The sequence below is a fragment of the Lytechinus variegatus genome, chromosome 19 (genome assembly GCF_018143015.1).
Source record: "Lytechinus variegatus isolate NC3 chromosome 19, Lvar_3.0, whole genome shotgun sequence".
Lineage (NCBI taxonomy): Eukaryota > Metazoa > Echinodermata > Echinoidea > Temnopleuroida > Toxopneustidae > Lytechinus > Lytechinus variegatus.
Genome location: NC_054758.1, coordinates 12,518,089 through 12,540,157, shown reverse-complemented (window position 1 = coordinate 12,540,157; position 22,069 = coordinate 12,518,089). Strand labels below are relative to the sequence as shown.

General features: G+C 34.9%; 1 protein-coding gene across 1 annotated transcript; it reads left to right on the top strand.

Moving 5' to 3' along the window:
• The first annotated feature begins 669 nt into the window (after positions 1 to 669).
• Positions 670 to 17,373, top strand: LOC121406100 (sulfotransferase 1A1-like). Its single transcript, XM_041597116.1, has 6 exons — positions 670 to 1,055; positions 7,738 to 7,970; positions 9,544 to 9,667; positions 10,449 to 10,543; positions 15,846 to 16,038; positions 16,785 to 17,373. The coding sequence occupies exons 1-6, from the start codon at positions 872 to 874 to the stop codon at positions 16,895 to 16,897; spliced, it is 942 nt and encodes a 313-aa protein (XP_041453050.1). The 5' UTR covers positions 670 to 871; the 3' UTR covers positions 16,898 to 17,373.
• The last annotated feature ends 4,696 nt before the right edge of the window (positions 17,374 to 22,069 follow it).

Genomic DNA, 22,069 nt, shown 5'->3' with positions numbered 1-22,069 from the left:
GTCGTACATACATATAGAAATACAAGTGGACAAAATATAAGACAAAAAAGCTCACTCATACACCCAATATAAACACAGCCCATCAGCACGCTACACACATTTTAAAGTTTAGGATGTGCTATTTAATCTCAATAAAAATCTCAAAGTTCACCTTGGGTGACTTATTGTTTGCTTTAGGGTGGCATGTCAATTATCTTACCAAATAGAGTAAGCTTCAACCTTAGTACGAAAAGAATTGCTGAACATTTAATCCAAGTGGAAAATTAATTAGGTTGTTCAGATGGTAATTTTACATTTTGTACATATTTTTTTACCCATTCGCAGCTTTTCAGCGGTATAAAAAAAATTACGATAAATTAATGATTAAAGGTATTGTTAAACTTTCTGAGCAGCCGATTTAAAAAATTCTCAAACCAAGATGAAACATGTGTACAAGTGCATGTATAAGAACTAATAAACCCTGAAAACAACCATTATTTAGAATGAAAAGCTAAAACTACAAGGCAAACGCCGATTATGTAAAAATAGACATCTTATAGACACCTAAATATTACACATAAGTGTATGGGATGAAATTAAGATGGTGTTTCTGGTCACTTTATATTTCAATTTTTGAAGCACTAAATAATTATTTTCGAACGAATTTTTTTCTAGGCTTCATTTTTGTAACATATCGCAGACACAGGTGACCTTCTAGCTCAGATTTTTTAAAAAGTCAAACCAATGTTAACCAATCACTTTAAGAGAAATATCATGTTGGGATACAACGTGTACTTATGGTCAATGTCCAAGGTATAGCAATTACATCGATAATATTTCATTACAATTTGCATAGTGGTAGAATAACGGTTTAGTTGTGTTCGTGGCCAACATGGCGACTGCTAACTTGAAAAAGATGCTCGCCGAAGATGTTTCAGAAATCGATATATTCAGCCACACCTATGAATATAGAGGTGTTACTTTGTTTAAAATGCAAATGCCTGAGATTTTCGATGCTCTCCAGACGTGGATTACCAGGCCTGATGACGTGTACATTGTTACATATCCCAAATCAGGTATTTATATGGGGTTTTCTATGTACGAAATTCATGACGACAAATATTTCATGGATGATTTACCCCCAAAAATGAGTTAAAAGCTCATATGAATTGTCGTAGATTTAGGTACATAATTATATAAACCTACTGGATGACCTTGACTTAGGCTATTAAAGGACAAGTCCCTCACAAAAGAAGTTGATTTGAATAAAAAGAGATAAATCCAACGAGCATAACACTGAAAATTTCAACAAAATCGGATGTACATGTAAAATAAGAAAATTATGACATTTTAGACTGATGACATCATCCACTCAATATTTCCTTGTACTTTATTAAATGAAATATTACATTTTTCTCCTCATTATCAAAGCAGTAAAACTTAGATTAATTCATCCATGAACGTGTGGAAATAGCATTATTTTAATAATATATGGTTCAGTCAAGTTGGCCATTATTTTCAAATCTGAAAATAAAGTATTGTATAATTAAATTAATACAAAAATATTGAGTGACGGACATCATCGACTGTCGCATTTGCAAGTCGCTAAGTTACGCATATAACTGTTTTGTGTAAAATGAGCAAAACTTTACAATGTCATAACTTTCTTATTTTACATCCAATTCTGATGCATCTTATGAATTGATAATTCTAAGCATTATTGCTAGTTTAATTTTTCGCTATATATTCAAATCAACATTTTTCATGGGTATACTTGACCTTTCATATTTACGCCGAGCATTATTTTCTATTCCCATTTATACACTTAACATTATGAATTAAAGTGTTGCCAAATTTGTTTATGATTTATTATACTTTTGTAATGTGTACTAAAGCTAATTCAACCCAAAAAATATATTGCTCCAATTTTCTTTCCATTTTCTTGTATTTTCTCCTTCTTTTTGTATGGTTGTACCAGCCGGGGGGGGGGGTGCTTTCATGCCCTATATAAAGAGCGATGAATGTTAATTAATGTAGGGTGACGAGACTAAAGAACTTAATCATGTATTTTTTTCCTTTTTATCTTAGTGCTAATATGAAAAAACGGACATGATATACCTTGTTTTGTGGACTTTCGAGTTAGTTTTGTTATTAACCTGTTAGTTTGGACTATGTTTGTTTATTCGATATGATGGTTTTACTGTTGTAATAAAGCAAAATGTTATCTACGCTATATACTACAATCTAACAATCGTTTTGCCTAATTGGATCTATTCGTTTTCATTTCAAATAAATCTAACATGTATTATGTAAAGCAAACAAATATGATATTACATAAATGAAGAAAAAATGGAACTCACTGGAAAGATCAGCCTGTTAAAGCCACGTTTTTATGTCTGCTTAGGGGCAAAATCCAAAGTACTATCAAGTTCAACGGTCCTGAGGGCAGCTTTAATAGGAAAAATGTTTGTTTATAATGTTTCATAAAACATACATTTACGTCATAGATAAATAGAGATTGAGAGAGATTATGCGAGTAACACATCAGTTGTATGTGAGTCAAACATGGCTACTGCTAACCTGAAACATGTGCTCACCAAAGATGTTTCAGATATCGACATATTCAGCCATACCTTTGAATATAAAGGTGTTACTTTCTTTAAACTGCAAACACCTGAGATTTTCGATGCTTTACAGACGTGGATAACAAGGCCCGATGACGTTTATATTGTGACATATCCAAAATCAGGTATCTATGTGGGGTCTTGTACGAAAATGAAATAATCCATTTGATTAATTGCATTATTTCTTTTTCATTTCAAATTCAACAAGCATTTACAATGTAAAGCAAATATATATATTTATATATATAGGTAAGTAAGTAAGTAGCGATATACTGCAATTTCTAATAGTGCTCGACTGTGTAGGAGCTGAGTATTAATATTTTTTTTGGTTGGATTGCTTAACGAAGCTAGTCGCACAGACTGTTTCACCCTAAGGCTCATCAGCGACTGTTTTACCATAAGGCTCGGGTCGCTGATGAGCCTTAGGGTGATACAGTCTGTACGACTAGCTTGGTTAAGCAATCCAACCAATCAACCAATAAATTATATATATATATATATATACATATATATATATATATACAGAAATAGAAAAAGGGACCCACTGGGAAGCACTGGGTACAATGCAAATTCGTGTGACTGCTTAGGGGCAAGGCCCAAGGTACAACGCTTAAAGTCCAAGGATCCTACCAAGAAATAGAGGGCAGCTTTAATAGGAACAATAGTTGTTCATAATACTTCATTTATCATACATGTACAGATACATATATAGAGAGAGAGAGTATGCGAGGAACATAGAAGTTGGATGTGAGACAAACATGGCTTCTGCTAACTTGAAACTGGTGCTCGCCAAAGATGTTTCAGATATCGAGATATTCAACACCTATGAATGTAAAGGTGTCACTTTGTTTAAACGGCAAATGCAGATTTTCGAGGATTTACAGACGTGGATAACGAGGCCTGATGACGTTTATCTTGTTACATTTCCTAAATCAGGTATTTCTGTTCGGTTTTCTCCGAATAAATGACGAGAAAGTATTTCATAGATGGAGGTAGACTTTCTTTTTTAAAAATAAGATTTTTTTAACATATCTGTAAATTGTCCCCCATAGGTGTGATTATGAAGACATGCTTTGATAAGGATAATTATGTGAAATAGACTCTAGAATTTATATAGCTTTCGAATATTACATTCGTGTATGATTCATTAAAGGTGTTTTCGACCGTCAGAAGTTTCGCCATTCCTTGTATTAGTTAGATTTTTAATGTGATAAGTAGCGCTCTCTCGGCGATTCTTTTTCATTTAATTCATAATAGGCCTTTGATAAATAAGGTCTCATGCGCATAAAACATTTCCCCATAGACTTGTGTGTTGAAATGGCTCTTGAAAAAAATCATTAAAAAACATACGTGAAACTATAGAGGGTCCATTGTTTACTACCATTGGATAGGATATATATCTGACATGCCATATCTGACCAGGGAAGGGTATCGTAGCCAGCTCATTTTGAAAATAAATCGCTATTTATGACGATAACTACGAAGGGATCAAATTTATCAACTGAAACAGTAAAATAGCCATAATACTTCCGCCCGTCAAAAAATAGTTCCAAAGTCATTTTATATCTTTCCAATTTGGGCAAAGGAAGTTCAGTAGTAACTATTTTTAAAATCAGTGTTGGGTTTTCAATTATATTCATACACTTTTGTCAATCACCAATATAAAATTGAAAAAAAATCGAATAGATTTGGTCGAACGAATATCCTTTGCCCTCCTGTTGTAATTAGGCTCATGGAACCAAAAATTTTGAGTGATCGAATATTAGAAAGCAACCGATATCGGTGAATTGTGGCTCCTTCTGGAGTGAAAATGTAATATATGTATATAGTAAATAGTGGTAGTAAAATACGAGCTGTGATTGGCTGGATTGGTACCACGTGACCTCCCTTCAAAAAGTTATATTGTACATATGTACAATATAACTTTCGATTTTTGGATGGCAAAACCAGTGTTAAATGAATGGGGAGAATATCGATTAATTTGTTTTTAATCGATATATTTGTATATCGATTTCCCGAAGTAGCATTTTTATAATTTCCGATAGCAGATAGAAATACAAATTTACGTGGTTTAACCCCTTGCAGCAGACGACAAATTGAACATCGTGTTCAATTGGAATTTCACAAATATAAGGTAAGAAGAACGTATGCCATCTAGATCTAGACTATGGTAAAATCCATGATGGGGGGCTTAGATTGAGGGATCTATTTACTATAATAAATAGTGAATTTCTATCATACAATATTACTGGACTATATGAACTGCAAATATAAAATTATCCCTCGTGCAAGCCTATTTCACCGAGGCCGAAGGCCGAGGTGAAATAAACCTGCACTCGGGATAATTTTATATTTGTCGTACATAATTATAATCCAGTATATTGTACAATAGATTGTACACTATTTATATAATATATATATAGAGAGAGAGAGAGAGAGAGGAAAAAATGACTACGAAGTGGTCGTTGCTCCTTCTCCATTTAATCAAGCTTTCGATCAATGCATGATCTTCCTCAGGACTATAAATATATAAACAAAGGTTTGTATTTGTACTTTGTTTATATATTTATAGTCCTGAGGAAGATCATGCATTGATTTAATGCATGATCTTCCTCAGGACTATAAATATATAAACAAAGGTTTGTATTTGTACTTTGTTTATATATTTATATATTCTCCGGGAGGACTGTGATTGGGGGCCAGAGTGGCACTTTCGCATTTGGAGTGAAGATTCAGATGTGCGAGTTAGATCATGGTTACATCCATGCGTTACAGAATGCAGATTAAAAGAGAAGGTAGGCTGAGGTTTAGGGGAGGGAAGCAGGCCGCGCTTCCTGGGCTTGGATGGGATATGGGGGGGGGGGGGGGTCGGCTGGGGTGCGAGGGTCTATGTTACTTAAATACTCATACTGATAATAATAATATAACAATAATAGTATATATTTAGGGCGCTAAAAACAAAAGTACCATAGCGCGTACAATGTATGAATAATTTTAACTTTTGCAATAATAAACATAATCAGTCATTCGAGATGAAAGTGGAAATTAACTGTTGAGGAAAAATGTATGCCTAAAGGGAATTAGATTTTAAGCAAAGAATACTAGAAGCATTTCTTATGTGAAGAGGAATTGCATTTTAGGTCTTGGCAGCTGCTACAGCAAAAAAAAATCGGCAGAGGAGAGTTTTGAAGAGGGAATGCAAAGTCTGCATGTGTCAGTTATTGAACGAAGAACGAGTGGGTGTTTATACTTTGTTGGTATTATCAAAGGACAAGTCCACTCCGACAAAAACTTGATTTGAATAAAAAAAGAAAAATTCAACAAGCACAATGCTGAAGATTTCATCAAAATCGGATGTAAAATAAGAAAGTTGTGGCATTTTAAAGTTTCGCTTCTTTTCAACAAAATAGTTACATGAACGAGCCAGTTACATCCAAATGAGAGAGTTGATGATGTCACTCACTCACTATTTCTTTTGTTTTTTTATTGTTTAAAATATGAAATATTTTGATTTTCTCGTCATTGTCATGTGAAATGAAGTTTCATTCCTCCCTGAACACATGGAATTCCATTATTTTAACGTTTTGTGTTTCAGGCAAGGAGGTCCTAATCATCAAATTCGTAAAAATTGAAATATTGTATAATTCAAACAATAAAAAAAAAACAAAAGAAATAGTGAGTGAGTGACATCATCGACTCTCTCATTTGGATGTAACTGGCTCGTTCATATAACTATATTGTTGAAAATAAGCGAAACTTTGAATTGTCATAAATTCTTATTTTACATCCGATTTTAATGAAATTTTCAGCATTGTGCTTGTCTGATTTTTCTATATTGTTTCAAATCAACAATTTTTGAGGTGGACTTGACCTTTAAGATATTCAGGTGCCGATTGATTTAGAGTTTGTGTACCAATAAACAGACCTTAAACTGAATACGTTGGAAAATAGGTATCCAGTGGCAGGCTGTCCATTGGAGTTCCTTAAGTAAGGTTGTAGTACAAGTTCGGGATCCAAAACCAAAAATTAAACTCATTCAGTTTCATTCAATAGCGTCACCATAAATCCAATTTTTGTTATATCTGTATTTTTTGTCTTCAGACAAAGTTAAAAAAAATCTTCATATGATTGTTATATTCTGTATTGTTGTACAGCTTTTGGTATTATGAATAATTATTGGGTGGATAAAGTCTATGTGACCGTCTCCAGAGAGTAACAATATGGGAATCTCTGTCGCAGACATTTACTCTTCGATGGGGTGCCCCACAAGGGTCAGTTGAGTTTAACTATTTTTGATTTACCCTCTATGCCGACCATCTTCCGATTCGATTCCGTCCCCTCGTGACATACATCACATTATGTACCAATTTGTATATTGTAATGAGCAGATATCGACGACAGAAGTGGTGCTCTAATCACATACTGTTTGCGTGATATCTTGGTCCGTAATTAACAACTTGAAGCTCAACCAAGCGAAGACTAAAATGCTGCATATATCTTCCCGGTTCAGGTATGTTGTGTTATGGTCTTTCTCCTCTGTCTGGAACATTTTTTTGTTCAGGTATCGGAGTGTGTCCGTGATCTCCGTGGTTACTTTTGACAACCAGTTCTCGCTCTCTCTCTCTTTCTCGCACAACACATCCGCAGCAAGTGCAGGACGGCTTCTTGGGGGTATAGCTTTAGATTTGGCCGAATCCGAAAGTACTTCAACACTGCAGCTACTTAATGTGTTTTATTCCCATCTGGATTATTGTAAAAGCCTCCTAGCTGGTCTTCCCCAGTCCCACTTTGCTCCCCTCCAACGGATCCAGTACCCAGGAGCCAGACTTGTTAGCCAAATTGAAAAAAAATAAACACATCGCTCCAATCCTGAAATCTCTTCAATGGTTCCAGGTACCGAAACGTATTGTCTTCAGAATTCTCCTCCCAATCTACAAGTGTATCCACAATCAAGCCCTCCTTGTATCTACCAAACCACGTCGCCCTCCGATCCTCATCCCCATCATCCACCACCTGCGACACCAATTGGGAGTCAAAGGGGTTTGGGGGCTAGAACCTTTGTCCTCCACCCCCTGCTCAAAAATCCTGGTGCCGCCAGTGGATAAATGAATATGCATGCATGAATCCTACACAGGTACACATTGGATAATGGAGATAACTTTCTTGATCATGAACGACCTTCAACTCGATAAAATAAATCGGGAGGCAAATCTGTTTGCCCTTGACTTCGCCATAGCTAACAATAACGAGAACACCACCAAGGTCACGCCAGGCCACGAAATCATGGCTCAGTGGAAATCTCCTCGGATCATGGTTAGTCACATCCTGGAAGAGTTTGCCCCGGATCAAATCAAGAAAGGGTCAAAGGTATGCTGGAAAAATATATACATGTATAACATTTTATTGTCATATTGTACAGGGTCTGTACTGAAATGTTAACCAATTATGAAATTGTGTTTGTAGTGGTTTATAAGCCTAACCCACATTTCCTATGATGTGATTTAGTAACTGAAAACAAAAGAATCAAGTTGGAGGAGAGATGGAGAAAGAATATGTATTTTACTAATGAGAGACAACGGTCATTTAAGTTTATACCTCTATAATCAAGTTTGCAAGTACGACAGGTTATAAAATTACACTCTCAAAAATACCATAAAATTTGAAAATGTTAAAGACCACGAAAATATGTTTATGTAGGAATAGTCCTTGGTAGTGGTCCTCGCTACGGCATATTTGGTAAAACTGCACATTTTGATAAAAGCAATTTGGAACCAAAATGTACAGTCAATTCGTGCTGTACCTGCACATTTTGGACAACGTGCATATTTTGTTAATTTAACTTAAACAACAAATTTGACGATTATAATGGAGTAGAGGTGATTGTGGTCGCTGGCATAAGGTGGTCAAATTTTGCGAACAGAGTAAAAGAGGGAAAAGGATTTTTTTTGTTATTATATGTTATAGGTATCACAGTTCTGTGAACAGTGAAAAGGGTTTAAGTCCCCCAAAATATTGTTTGTCAACATGGTCAAAGTGGCTAATCAACAGCTAATTTTCACAAAGACGTCATGTAAATATGAATTCTCAAATGCGTTATTTTCAGATTGGACATGCTGCACATGAAATGGTGTCAAAATGTAATGCTACTTTGGATCACTTTAGTATTTTGCAGTATAATCTTACAGCATAAATACTCATATCCATTTAAATCAAACAGTGAACTCTTATATGTAAATTAAATACACTAATTTTAACGATGTTAAATTTTACATTCTTTCTCCAATAATTTACTGTCATTCTTTTGCATGGCAAATTGACTACATCGTAGATTGAAAAGTTTGTTCACAATGATACAAAACTATATCTTATAAGTGAAGTTTACACATTCGATAAATAATCAACTTTATCCAATTTACTAATTGATTAAGTTTTAAGATCAGAGCAAACATGCATTCATGCATCTCTGAGAAGATGTAGTTTTTCATTGCGTTTAAACTGCCTAAAAATATGAGACTGACAGTAATGTTACATATTTTGTTAAGTTGTTAATTTAGTTTCATAAGCATTCAGCTCCAAATCCATGTCCAACCCTGTAACTCCAAACATTATGTACCTTTTTTTTTGTTGCTGATATTGTATGTGATTTGTGGTAATATAAATGTATTTAGCCTATCGTTGTAGCTTCAAAATGAGATCTTACACAACAATTCGGTCATGAAAAGTTGCCCTATTTCCTGATTAAAGTTTTTTTTCTCTCTGCCTTAATTTTTCTACCTACCATTCCCCTCGTCTTCCCTTTCGCCATCCCTGTTTCTATTTCTCGTTTTCTTTTTTTTTCTCCCCTTCCACTTTCCCTCTCTCGCCTAGCTTTTCCTTTTAATCTCTCTTTTTTTTATTCAAACTTCTCTCACTTTGCCTTACTCCCTCTTGTCTTACATAGGTCATCTACTTCGCAAGGAACCCTAAAGATGTAGCGGTCTCCTATTTCAAGTTCATTGGTGATACATTACCAGCTGAGATGGGCGGATGGAAGGGGTATCTCCCTTACTTTCTTTCTGACAAAAGTATGAGCAGGATGATTAGCCAAAATTATGTTTCTTCCAATTAAAAAAAAAATCTTAAATGTATCAAATGATAAATTAACCACCCGCACTGCAATTATGCTAGGGCAATACTTGGACGGCACAAGGGGCATTTGGATAGCTTGTGTATAAGGTGAATGCAGATTTTATATCTAGTGATAATTATATGAAGTGGCGTAATAAGCCACAAAAAAGTGAGGGAGCCAGATATGGCGTATCGAAATAGTCAAATTTTGTAATAGATTAAGAAATATTACATTAATTGCATATTGAATAAAATATCCAGATATCCTTACAAGCTAGAGTGGAAGATATGAAACTCTATTAGTAAATCACTTTTGGTTTAAATTAATTTACTTTAGAAGTCTCAGCGACGCTGTGTCATAAAGACCTCGAATTTGTCAATATAGTAAATTTTGATTCATTTGATTCAAAACATAAAAAGCAAAAAAAAAATGGCTTTGTGTCTTGCGCTGGAAAGTAGACAGTTTACCATCAAACATTGAAGAAACCATAGGTCCATAAAGAAACTAATAAAATAAATATAACACAATGAACATATCATAAGTTCAAAATTGTATATAGACACTAGGATACGTTTTCCATGGTGGAGAAGAAATGCTTAATTAGCAAGAAGATATGGTGTCGAAAATAACTATTTCAACTGTTAAATCATTTTCAGTGAGTAATAAAGGCTCAAATCAAAGTGAGATGGTTGTTCGCCTATGTTTGTTTTATTTTTGTTTTATTTATATTTTTACAGTGATTTGTGGTGGCTGGTTTCGCCATGTTAAGGGTTGGTGGGCTCTCCGTGACCAGCCAAATATCCTCTGGTGTAAATACGAAGACTTCCAAAAGGTAACTAACATTTTTATCACGTATCTGCGTGCTATCTCTTATTGGCTTTGGTTTTATAAATGACTAGCATTTAGATAATGATAACAATATGTCCATTTATATAGCGCAGTTACTATGTACATATACTCAACTGCGCTTTGATAATTGTTATCGTTTTATTACCCCGGCTGTAACTAAGCCGCCATATTAATAGGCGCTAAAGCGTTCAAGGAATAAATCCTGCAGGGCTTCCATTCACCTCACCTGGGTCGAGTGCAGCACAATGTGGAAGAATTTCTTGCCGAAGGAAATTACGTCATGGCTGGGATTCGAACCCACGACCCTCTGTTTCAAAGTTCGAAGACTTATCCACTGGGCCACAACACTCCCCGCTCAATTTAGATAACTATTAGTAGGCCAAACATATTGGATACATCAGCCTAAAATGTTATTTCAATAGGAAAACTAAAATGTTTTTGAGAGGAACGTACCTCTTTTGCTTATCAATAACATTATTATTATACAGATGTATTGAGCAGTGAAATGTATTACCAGTAGTTCTTTTTTAGTTTCTTTTTATTTTTTTCTCATTTCCACCAAATATACAATACATGCATATTTTTATATCTATAAATTTGACAATTAAAGTAAAACAATGCATGCAATATTATTACACATATAAATCATAACTTCAAAAACTAATTGCATAAGAACTCATCGCAATGCAACATAAATCTATGTCGATAATTTTAGCAGTGTTAAGGCCACCGCACACCTTGCGACTGTTCGCGATCCGAATTTGGAACAAATCGCATCTTGCTCATTTTCTGAAAATGTGAATGAAGCATAATTTTCACTTTATTTGAGGTTAAAATTAATTGAAAGAATACTTATATAACCATTTTGAAAGATTGCAAGCCTTTATTTTGGAGTATATTAAAGGCCAAATCAGTTTCAAATCGTAGCCAATCGTATGACAGCTATGACGTCATTACGACTAGATATTAAATTTGCTTTTATTCTAAGAAGGATGATAACATAGTCAAAAATTTGAATCTAGGTATTCGTACGATGATTTCGAACATTACACAGTATGATATTCCTAGTCTCAATATTAGCATCGCATTCTACAAAGTTTTATTCCAAAATTAAGTCGTAGACCAATCGTAAGGTGTGCGGTCGCCTTTACGCTGGAAAAAAAGGTCCATTTAGGCACATGGCCTACTTAAGCAGACTATAATGTTGCATTATAATAATAATAATATGATAATAATGATGATAATAATAATTTAAGATTTGTATAGCGCACATATCTGTAAATGACACTCAAGGCACACAATCAAATACTTACAATACAGAAAATGAAATTAATAAATACACAAAAATTGAACAAAAAAAATTAGAAAAATACACAATCAATTAAAGATGGTCGTCAAAATTAAAGTATAGGCCAGATCCCACAACAATTAGGGAAATGCTTCATGAGGTAAGTTTTCAATTTGCTGCGGAATAGCTCTCTCGATTGGCAAGATTGGCAAGACTTAATATCCGATGGGAGTGAGTTCCATAAACGGGGACCGGCAACAGAAAAAGATCTGTCACCCCAGGACCTTTTCACTCTCACTTGTTGGAACCGGTGAACATTCCCTGAAAGAATGCCGGGTCTATAACCTCCAGAAGAACTGATAGGTACACTGGTGTCTGGTTGGTTTTAAGTTTAGATACCAAGGAAAGAACTTTGTATGTAAGTCTTTGCCTAATGCCAATGTAATTCCCTGAAAACTCGAGTGATATGATCAGACAGTTTTGAACGCTTTACAAGTCGTGCAGCAGATTTCTGGACCTTCTGTAGTCGTTTTATGTGAGTATCAGGCAGTCCAACCAAAGTACTGTTGTACATGTCCAATCATGATGTGACAAGAGCATGAACTGCCTGCTTCGTTGCATGGGGATTCAGGTAATCCCGGATCTAACAAATCTGCCTAATGTGATAAAATGAAATCATTATGAGCAATGAACCTGACCAGATATGCGTAGTTCAGGTTTTGAAGTGGGGCTATCAAGGCTGCTGTTTCGTATGCCCTTTAAATAGATACATATGGGTGAGGAGAAGGTAAGGGTAAAATTTGGGATTTGTTTTAAAGTGCAGAACTCCTAGTTGCCTGCGATAATATAAAACGCATTACCGCATTGGTCAGATTATGCCAAGAGGACGCGCACTACTGCACTGCGCAATCTTATTGATCAATAAGATTGCGCGTTGCATATCATGTACGAGTCGGCATTTATGTGCGACTCTATTGGGGGTGTTGAAGAAACTTGCAATCAATTGCAAATCTATTATTGGTCCCTAAATCGATCATATGTCTTGTAGTTAATTGCAAAATAGTGATTGAATTTTAATCTGCTCGTTGAAGCAAGAAGTTTAATTTGATTTGCTACAGCTAACTTTATAAAAATCAGTTGTAAAATTTCAACAGAATATTTGCAATTGATCGCAAATATTTTTTTACTGGTATAGGGCCAAGTCTGGGAAACAAAATACCTCTAAGTGGTGCTGACTGTACAGCACATCTATGACCTATATTATGTAAATCTTTCTTTTGGACGCCAGTGACGAAAGCTGAAATTGAGAAACACCTCCGAGTCCTAGCCCTAGATGTAAAAAAGGCACGTGGTTATGATGATATACCAAGTCGGTTGATTAGAAATGCAAGGGGAATTATCGGTGCTCCGCTTTGTCATATTTAATATTTTCTCTCCAAGAAGGTAAATTCCCAAGTGCATTAAAAATTGCTAAAGTAACGCCGATTTATAAAAAAGGATCAAAGGAGATTCCAGGAAATTGTAGACCTATTTCTGTATTACCTATATTGGCGAAAATAATTGAGAAAATCGTTAATGATCAGATGATAGGTTGATGAGATTTCTAGAAGGTAACAATGTATTGCAAAAACACCAATATGGCTTCAGGAAGAAATATATTACAAAATTTTTAGTTTTCAATTTAGGTAATGCCCTCCTGAAATCATTAGATGGAGGGAAAATAACGTTAGGAGTTTTTATTGATTTTCAAAAGGCATTTGAGACCATCAACCATGATATTCTAATCAAAAAAATATCTCATGGAATACGCGGAATTGCGCTCCAATGGTTTGTGGATTATTTGAGCAACAGGTCTCAGTTTGTTAAATACAAAGACATCATGTCTCCGCACGTGAAAATTTATTGTGTTCTACAGGGATCTGTTCTTGGCCCAACTCTCTTTCTTATATATATAAATGATTTGCCAAACTCAACATCCTTTTTTAACTTCAGGTTATTCGCAGATGACTCAAATTTGTTCCACACCTTTGAGGCTGGAGAGACTGATATCGATATGAATGAAGTAAATGTGGAGTTGAATAGATGCAACAATGGTGCTATTCCAACACAGTTACAATCAGTTACAGTTACAATCTTAGTAAATCTAATTATATGATAATTAAGAGCAAAGGCGATTATTAAATATAACAGGTATCCTTGATATAGCAGGGACCACACTTTTTGAGGTGAATGATGTATCTTTTGTTGGACTGCTTATTGATAAGCACCTCACGTGGGACGCGCATATAAAAATTGTAACCCGCTCAAAAGTAGGTATCTTGTTCAAACTCAGGCACTTTGTTCCAAGAAGCATTTTGTTATTGTTATATAAGGCACTTGTACAACCAAACCTGTCATATGGCATCGAGGTGTGGGGGAGTACCTATAAGACCAATTTAAATTGTATTTTCCTGGCCCCAAAAATGGCAATGAGAGCTATAACCTTTAGCACAAGAAGTGCCCACTCTGATCCCCTGTTCAAAGCATTGAATATTTTGAATGTATATAAAATTCACTTCCTCTCTATTTCAGCATTCGTCTATGATTTATTGCACGGTAGGTTACAACACTCTCAAATTGAGTACTGTCAGATTATAGACAATAAATATGCTACAAGGAGTAAAGATGCTGATCAATTATATCTCCCAATATGCAGAACCACACAGGGCCAGTTTTCAATTACTTTCATTGGATCAAAAATTTGGAATTGTATACCAAATTATATAAAGGAAAGGAGATCAAGGAACACATTCAGAAAAGAATTATTTGCTTACCTGAATACAACCAATCCACTAATTTAATTCTGACAAGGGAATATGAAATATTTCAATAGAATAAAGAGTATTCTATATAAATCTCTAATTATATGTTTTATATATAATGTGGTGATTTTTCAAACAACATTTATAGCATTATTCACTGTTCACACGTATTTCTTTTATGTAAAAATATCAAAGATTTGAAGGATTCAGTCTCGACTAGCACTTGTGCTACTATCTGGTTCATTCTTAACAACAACATTCAACCATATACATGAACGTATCTTTTTGTTCAATCATCAATATTGGAAACTGTGACTAGGATCTTAAAAATTATTTAAACATTTGTTTTAAGTTTATACATGCACGTCACACTTTATGTATTCAGATTTATCGTTTGTATTATCAATTTATCCTTTATAATGTTAGCAATTATATTGTATACTAGAATAGTTGCGTTAGTGCTGTGATGTTAACGCGTTGTTATCGTTATTGATATTGTTGTTAAGTAAATAAATAAACTTAAACTCAAACCCCCTAACTCATTTTTTGTTGGTAAAGAACCCCCAGTCATCTCAACGATCACGGCTATGACGATAAAGGTAATAAATAACAAAAAGTTTTTTGGTGATGATAATACAAGGGGTCTCGGAACCGGAGTGTGGAGGGGGGTGGTCAGACCTCACTTTTCCAGGAAAAATGTCCAGATACGTAAATGAGAACAAAGAGTGATTTTCGTTTCGCGCCCCTCTATTTAATAATATATAAAGCATGATGACAATAGTGATATAAGCAATAATGTTAAATAAGATGTTTTTTAAAATGATAATGGTATTATTATTGACAATAATCGTAATAATGGTAATAGTAATGATAACTCTACTGGAAGTCCACTGTTTAATTTGAGCATTTCAACAGTGTAAATCAAATATTCCCATAGTGGACCATATGAATACGCTGTGAACAGTCACTATGTCGAGATGTCCAAAGGTTGAAAATATCTTGACACTGTTGCATTTGAGCATTTTAAAAGTGTGAATAATATTTTCACATGGTCCACTACGTGAACACATTGTGATCGCACTTTGGTATACTGTGTTCTTTCCAGCAAGGAATAATAATGTTGAGAATAATAATGATAAAAAATAGCGAAAATATAATATCGAAATACTTAACGCATGTTCTATAATATCCTATAGGACCTGAGAGGCAATATAAAACGGGTAGCAGAATTTTTAGAGCGCCCTCTTTCGGAAGAAAAGTTGGACAAGCTTGTTGAGCTGACTGAAATTAAAGGTATGCGGAAGACTTACCAAGATATCGAGGAGACAATGGGAGATACGGGCAAGGCGATTACTCAACTTTTTGGGCATCTGCCTTACCTTCGAAAAGGTAAGCTGTATTAAATTCTTAATAACCAAAAGTTTCTCGATGTAGCTCATGCAGTTCACTCGTTTGACCCAGTAACGTAGTTTTATGTAACACAAGTAGCGGTATGAAAACGGATGCGCCATTACGGACTAGACTAGCGAGTAGACCGGAAATGATAAGGTCACGCATCACTGAACAAGAAGGAAAATTCATAGTTCAGTGCACAAAGTGAAAGCAAATTCACGCCCTGCGCTACATCCGGGAACTATTCGTTGTAATGCTGTAGAGCCTTGACTTTCAGCCTTGGCGTGAAGGCGCCTTAAGGACTACTTTATCAATGCCTTGGGGATTCTGAGCCTTGAAATGTTTTTGAAGGCATTTTCAAGGCTTATTGTCAAACTTTAAAAATACCAAATAATGATAGCAAAGATTATAACTTAAGCCTACTATTGTGTTTTTAAAGTATATAATTACTGAATTAACTTGAAAATAAACTGGATATTTTTTTCCTTTTTTAAAGCAAAAAAAAATGTTTTGAACAATAATTTGTGAAAAAATAGTAAACTTGATCACAGATTTCCCCAAGTTTTGTCAAATTAAAAAATCTCATGTCGATGGCGTGACGAACTAAAAAAAATGAGGGGGGCAAATATTTCCTATGGATCGAAATTTCTAATACAGTTGCAAGCGAGCTTTTTAATCGATATTTACTCAACTTGGCTCAAACAGACTGAATTTGATTTTTTTGTTCCTCCTTTTCTATACAGGCAAGGTGGGTGATTGGAAGAATGAGTTTACGGTGGCTGAAAATGAGTATTTTGACGAGGTTTACCACAAGAATATAGACAACACTGGCATCGAAGTTCAGTTTGAGATGTAAGCAGGGATGAAGTCGAGACCGGCTTCAAGGCCTCATTTTGCCGGCCTTGCATGGCCTCGGCCTCGACAATCGTCACGTGAACAAAACAATGAGAGATTTCCTCCAGCGGCATCGTGATTCGGGGGGAATGGGTCCCGGTCTTACAAAGAATTTCGATCGATCCATCAACCACAACTATGGAAAGCTAGCAACGTCAACATCTAAACTGCGAAAAGAAAATCAGATATGATGTACATATCTTGTTTTCTTAAAAATTCGGTGTGCTTCTACTTATTAACAAAAGACGTTGTAAAAATTTCCTGGAGTAGAAATTATGACATTGACGGATTTCCAAACATCTCAGGTTAATCGGATCAATCGTAACTCTTTGTAAGACGGGTCTCGATTAGATTATTGACTCTAAATATAAAATGCTTCTCACTACGATGAATTTAAAATCATTTGATTTTATTTCATTAATTCATTTTATCTTATTTTACCTTGTTTCATTAATTTTATTACATCGTATTCTATTTTGCTTTATTTCATTTCATTTATTTCTTATTTTTTGTTCATTTTTTGGCTAAGAAAAAATCCATATTAATTGACTCATCAGATTTTTGGGGTGGTCTTACGTTTTAAGAGACTGCCAAAAGTAAAGAACAATTGACTTGCAATTGTCTAAATTGCATTTACTTCCCTTTCTTCAAATTAGGTATACAATTACGTAAGATAGGGATAGGTCTAACTTGATAGAAAATTATTATTTGAGGGTTGCGTCAAGAACAAGAACAACACTGCGAAATTCAGCTTGAGTTGTAAGTATATATTGCAATTATAATAATAACAATTGTCATCGCTATTCGATCATGAAAGTTAAGCTGTGTTGGTTGAAAATAAGGGAAAACTTAACTTTTCTCTCATCACAAAATCTGAAGACATTGTTTCTTTGTGTTGAGAGCAAAAGTTTATCTTTTTCCTAATCACCGCTATTTTTCTACTGTTACTAACATTATTATCATCATCGTCATTAATATTATCATAGGTTTATACGTTCATCCATTTTGTGGAAATTTGCTTTCCAACAGCATTACAAACAAAAATTAAACAAAATATAGAGGATGTGAGAAAACAAAACTGGCTTATAATAAATGTACAACAGAAAAACCAACAATTTTTTCACCAGAAATCATGGCGTTCATGTTGAAAGACGATTCTCATTTATCTACACGTCATCCTTTTTCGCATTTATAAAACAAGAATTGTCAGTATTACTCTTTTTACTATTATTGTTACTTTGCTAAGGATTTTTCGTCATAATTACCGAAACGTCAGATTGGTTGATTCGATCTTACGTCTACGAGGCTTAACCTAAATAAATAGTCCATTTCAGTTCCTAAGTTGCAATTATCATTTCCATTTATTCATACTGGCCATACATTTACAGGAGATATGGAAATTTGTAAATTCATGGGCAAATCCAAGGGCCCCGTCTTACAAATAGTTACAAGCGATCCATTCAATCTCACTTCTATGGATATCCATCATTGTCATAATATTTCTACAAGAAATTTGAGCAATGTCTTTTGTAAACACAGAGAGACACACTGAATTTTCAAGAAAACAATGAATGTATGAATATAAATAAAACACAATATTTTGAACAAACACGCATAATAGATATTGACGTGGCTGGCTTTCCATAGTTGTTGATTGGATCAATCACATGTCTTCGTGAAACGGGGCCCTGATCTGCCATAGAATTCATTAAATACAGACTTTGGATGAATAGTCTGTAGGGGAAGGCTGGGTAAGTTGAGCATAGGGGCAAGTTGAGCCACCATCCCCATTCCAATAGGCATGATGGGAGTCAGACATTGTGGTTGTGTCATGCATTGGTGACCCATTGCATAACCCCTAACCCCACCACATTGTTTTCAACTTTGAAACAAAAAGTACCTTTTTTAGAGGGAAAAATACAAATTTCAGCCAAACAAGTAAGAAAGGGTGTGAAAGAGATCAGTGTTTTTTACCCACACTCGTCTGTAAATGTAATAAAGAAATAAGAGCAATATTGTTAGTCCAGGTATAGATCTTCAATCTTGTCATAGTTGTTTACATGATGGATGCATAAGAAATGTGTGGATGCGAAATTATCGCATTAAGTTAGGACTGGGGTAAGTTGAGCCCACCAACACAGGGCAAGTTGAGCCATGGTATTTCTTATGATAATGTATACAAAAACAAGCAAACCTTTACAAACCATTGATATGCAGGCAGCAAGGAGCAAATTTACATGACTGTTCTTTTCATTTTAGAGGATGTAGGTATTTATAAAGAAGTAGCTAGTGAAAAGACTGTCCATCAAAAAATGACAACTTACCCCACAGATGGGGCAAGTTGAGCCATTTGACATCTCTTTTTTAAAGGTGGCAGCGACTTTCAGTGTGGGGGTAGAAAATTATATATAGGTGAAAGATATTTCAGAACAATAAAATTTTAAGGCAAGGTACTTATTTCCACAAGATCATTAATCATAATCAATTCTCACATGCAAAAAGAAAAAAGTATCACAACTTACCCCGCCTTTCCCTACACTGTACGTTGCCCACTACAGCATCTTAACGAAGAATCCGGGCACGGCCAAAACAGTATATTGGCTGACGTTTCGGTCAAATAGCATTATAATAATAAAAAAAAACTCTTATTTTCATACTTTGACAAACTGGCCTTTTTTATCGGTTTTATCTACATGTATTTCAATACTTATATGCCTGTATGTATATATATATATACATACATATATATATATATATATATATATATATATATAGATTGATATTCATATATATGTTTATATATATATGTATGTATTAATATATATGTTTATATATATGTATGTATGTCTGTCTGTATATATATGTATATATAATTATATATATATTTATATCTACTGTATATATGTTATCACGAATGGTTTAGAAAATGCCGTAGAAAAAAAATCGTAGATTTTAAAAGGAGCATAGCTCTCAAAGAGTGAAAAAAGTATAGTATCTAGTTTATCCTTTCTCAAACTGGGCTTCTCCGACCTTACTCCGACCAAAATAGCCTACGTCTTGGTCGTAACAAGAGTATCTCTGTAAATTCAGTCCATGCATAATAAAATTTTGCTCCCGACTAGGAATCCACGTGTGTTGCGATCTTATAAGCGAATCGTGCTTATGGGGTAACTCGCCGGGTAAGTTCGCGTAAAAGTGTTCTATTGCAAATATAATGTAACAGCGCACAGTGAATGGGGAGTTTATGCGAGAACAACACTCTGTATGTTTTTTTCTTCAACTACTTAAGTTTTTCTTTTTGGGGTGGGGGTTGTAGTCCGTTCTAAAAAACACATCTTTCTCATCACAAAATAAAAGAGATTTAAGACATATAATAACCTGGTAAAAAACTTCAGCATATTTTTCATTTAGAGCAGATCATAGGCGATCGTGTACGTGTACATGCAGTGGCTCCTATGCGCGCATCCGGTGCGTTTGTGTTAAAAACAAATCGTACCAAGCAACACAGAGGTAGTGCGCGCACACACTGGACACATTTTTAATAAGCTAAGAAGCGAGTTACACTATAGCAGGAGTTTACAGTTTAAGACCGTAACACACGTGTGAACGAGGCGTAAGACTAGGACATAATCATAGAGATGTATATTATTGACACTAGAGGGCGGACTTCATCAAATTGCTGTGAATCCATGTTCGGGGCGGCCGCCATCTTAAAGAGGGCAAGAGCGCGGATTTATAACACACGGCTCTATGGGAGAATATCACATATTTCACTTTTTTACATTATATTTTCAATTTAATGCTGTATGCAACGTTAAAATCACAAGGCAAAACATTTTTATGTTAAAATATATGATTACCATGCATATTTTATAAAGGAGATGGACTGAACCTCCAGAAAACGGGGGGGGGGGGAATAGGTTGCTGTACGTGCATTATATGATGTAGATCAGGGCTTGGTCTGAAGTTTCCCCTCCTTTCAGTTAATTTTGAGGAAATCAAAGTAGAAATCATATGGTGAATCACTGATAATCCCATTAAATATAATATTGGAGACTATGCGACGTTAAAGCTACATTTAACACCACGGGTGTTAAATCTAGCAGCCCAATCAATAAAGGACCACACCATCTGGTTTTGGAGTTACACTGCCACTGGTGTTAAGATTACCAACATTTAGGATGTTAAAATATATCAACACCAGTCTTGGTGCTCGATTTGAACACGAGTCGGAGAACGTTATGAAGTTGACACCATTTGGTGTTCATTTGACACCCTCGAACACCTGCAGAAACGAACATTTAAACGAAAGTTTAAATCACCCATTGGTGTAAAAAAAATACCAACACCAGCTTTGGTGTTGTTTCACGGTTTGGATTCACACCATTTGGTGTCCGATTTCAAGTTCTTCAACACCTGCAGCCTGACGGTGTAACTTAACACTAGGGTATTTTTTAAAAATACCCCAACAACAGACAGTGTTGAGTTACTCCAGTGAAGTGTACCTTCAACAATAATTTTTGTTAAAATATTTCAAGTTCTTCAACACCTGCAGCCTGACGGTGTAACTTAACACTAGGGTATTTTTTAAAAATACCCCAACAACAGACAGTGTTGAGTTACTCCAGTGAAGTGTAACTTCAACGATAATTTTTGTTAAAATATTTCTATCCAACACCTGTTACGGTGTTGTTTCAACACTTCTGAGTATTTGGTGTTTATTTTACACTCTAAGTGTTGTTTCAACACAGTATATTGCTTGAACACTGCCGGAGCTGAGCACCAAGTTGTTTCAACACTTCTGAGTATTTGGTGTTTATTTTACACTCTAAGTGTTATTTCAATACAGTATATTGCTTGAACACTGAGTGTCAAATGAGCACCAAATCAAGAGAACATATGAACACTCTAAAGTGTTAAGTTGACCTTATCTGACACCCTTGTCACGGTATATGCTATATGATGGCTTATATATTGAATAACTACTACTCAGTCGACCTCGTCGCCTTTTTCCCCCTTTTTCTGGATGTTCAGTCCATCTACTTTATAAAATATGCATGGTTATCATATACTTTAACATAAAAATGTTTAGCCTTGTGATTTTAACGTTGCATACAGCATTAAATTGAAAATA

What these genes read in the sequence shown, in the direction of transcription:
- LOC121406100 (XM_041597116.1), top strand. Translation starts at nt 872, where the DNA reads ATGGCGACTGCTAACTTGAAAAAGATGCTCGCCGAAGATGTTTCAGAA. An exon ending in AAATCAAGAAAGGGTCAAAG is followed by an intron (nt 7,971 to 9,543) that starts GTATGCTGGAAA and finishes TGTCTTACATAG; the next exon opens with GTCATCTACTTCGCAAGGAA. An exon ending in TTACTTTCTTTCTGACAAAA is followed by an intron (nt 9,668 to 10,448) that starts GTATGAGCAGGA and finishes ATATTTTTACAG; the next exon opens with TGATTTGTGGTGGCTGGTTT.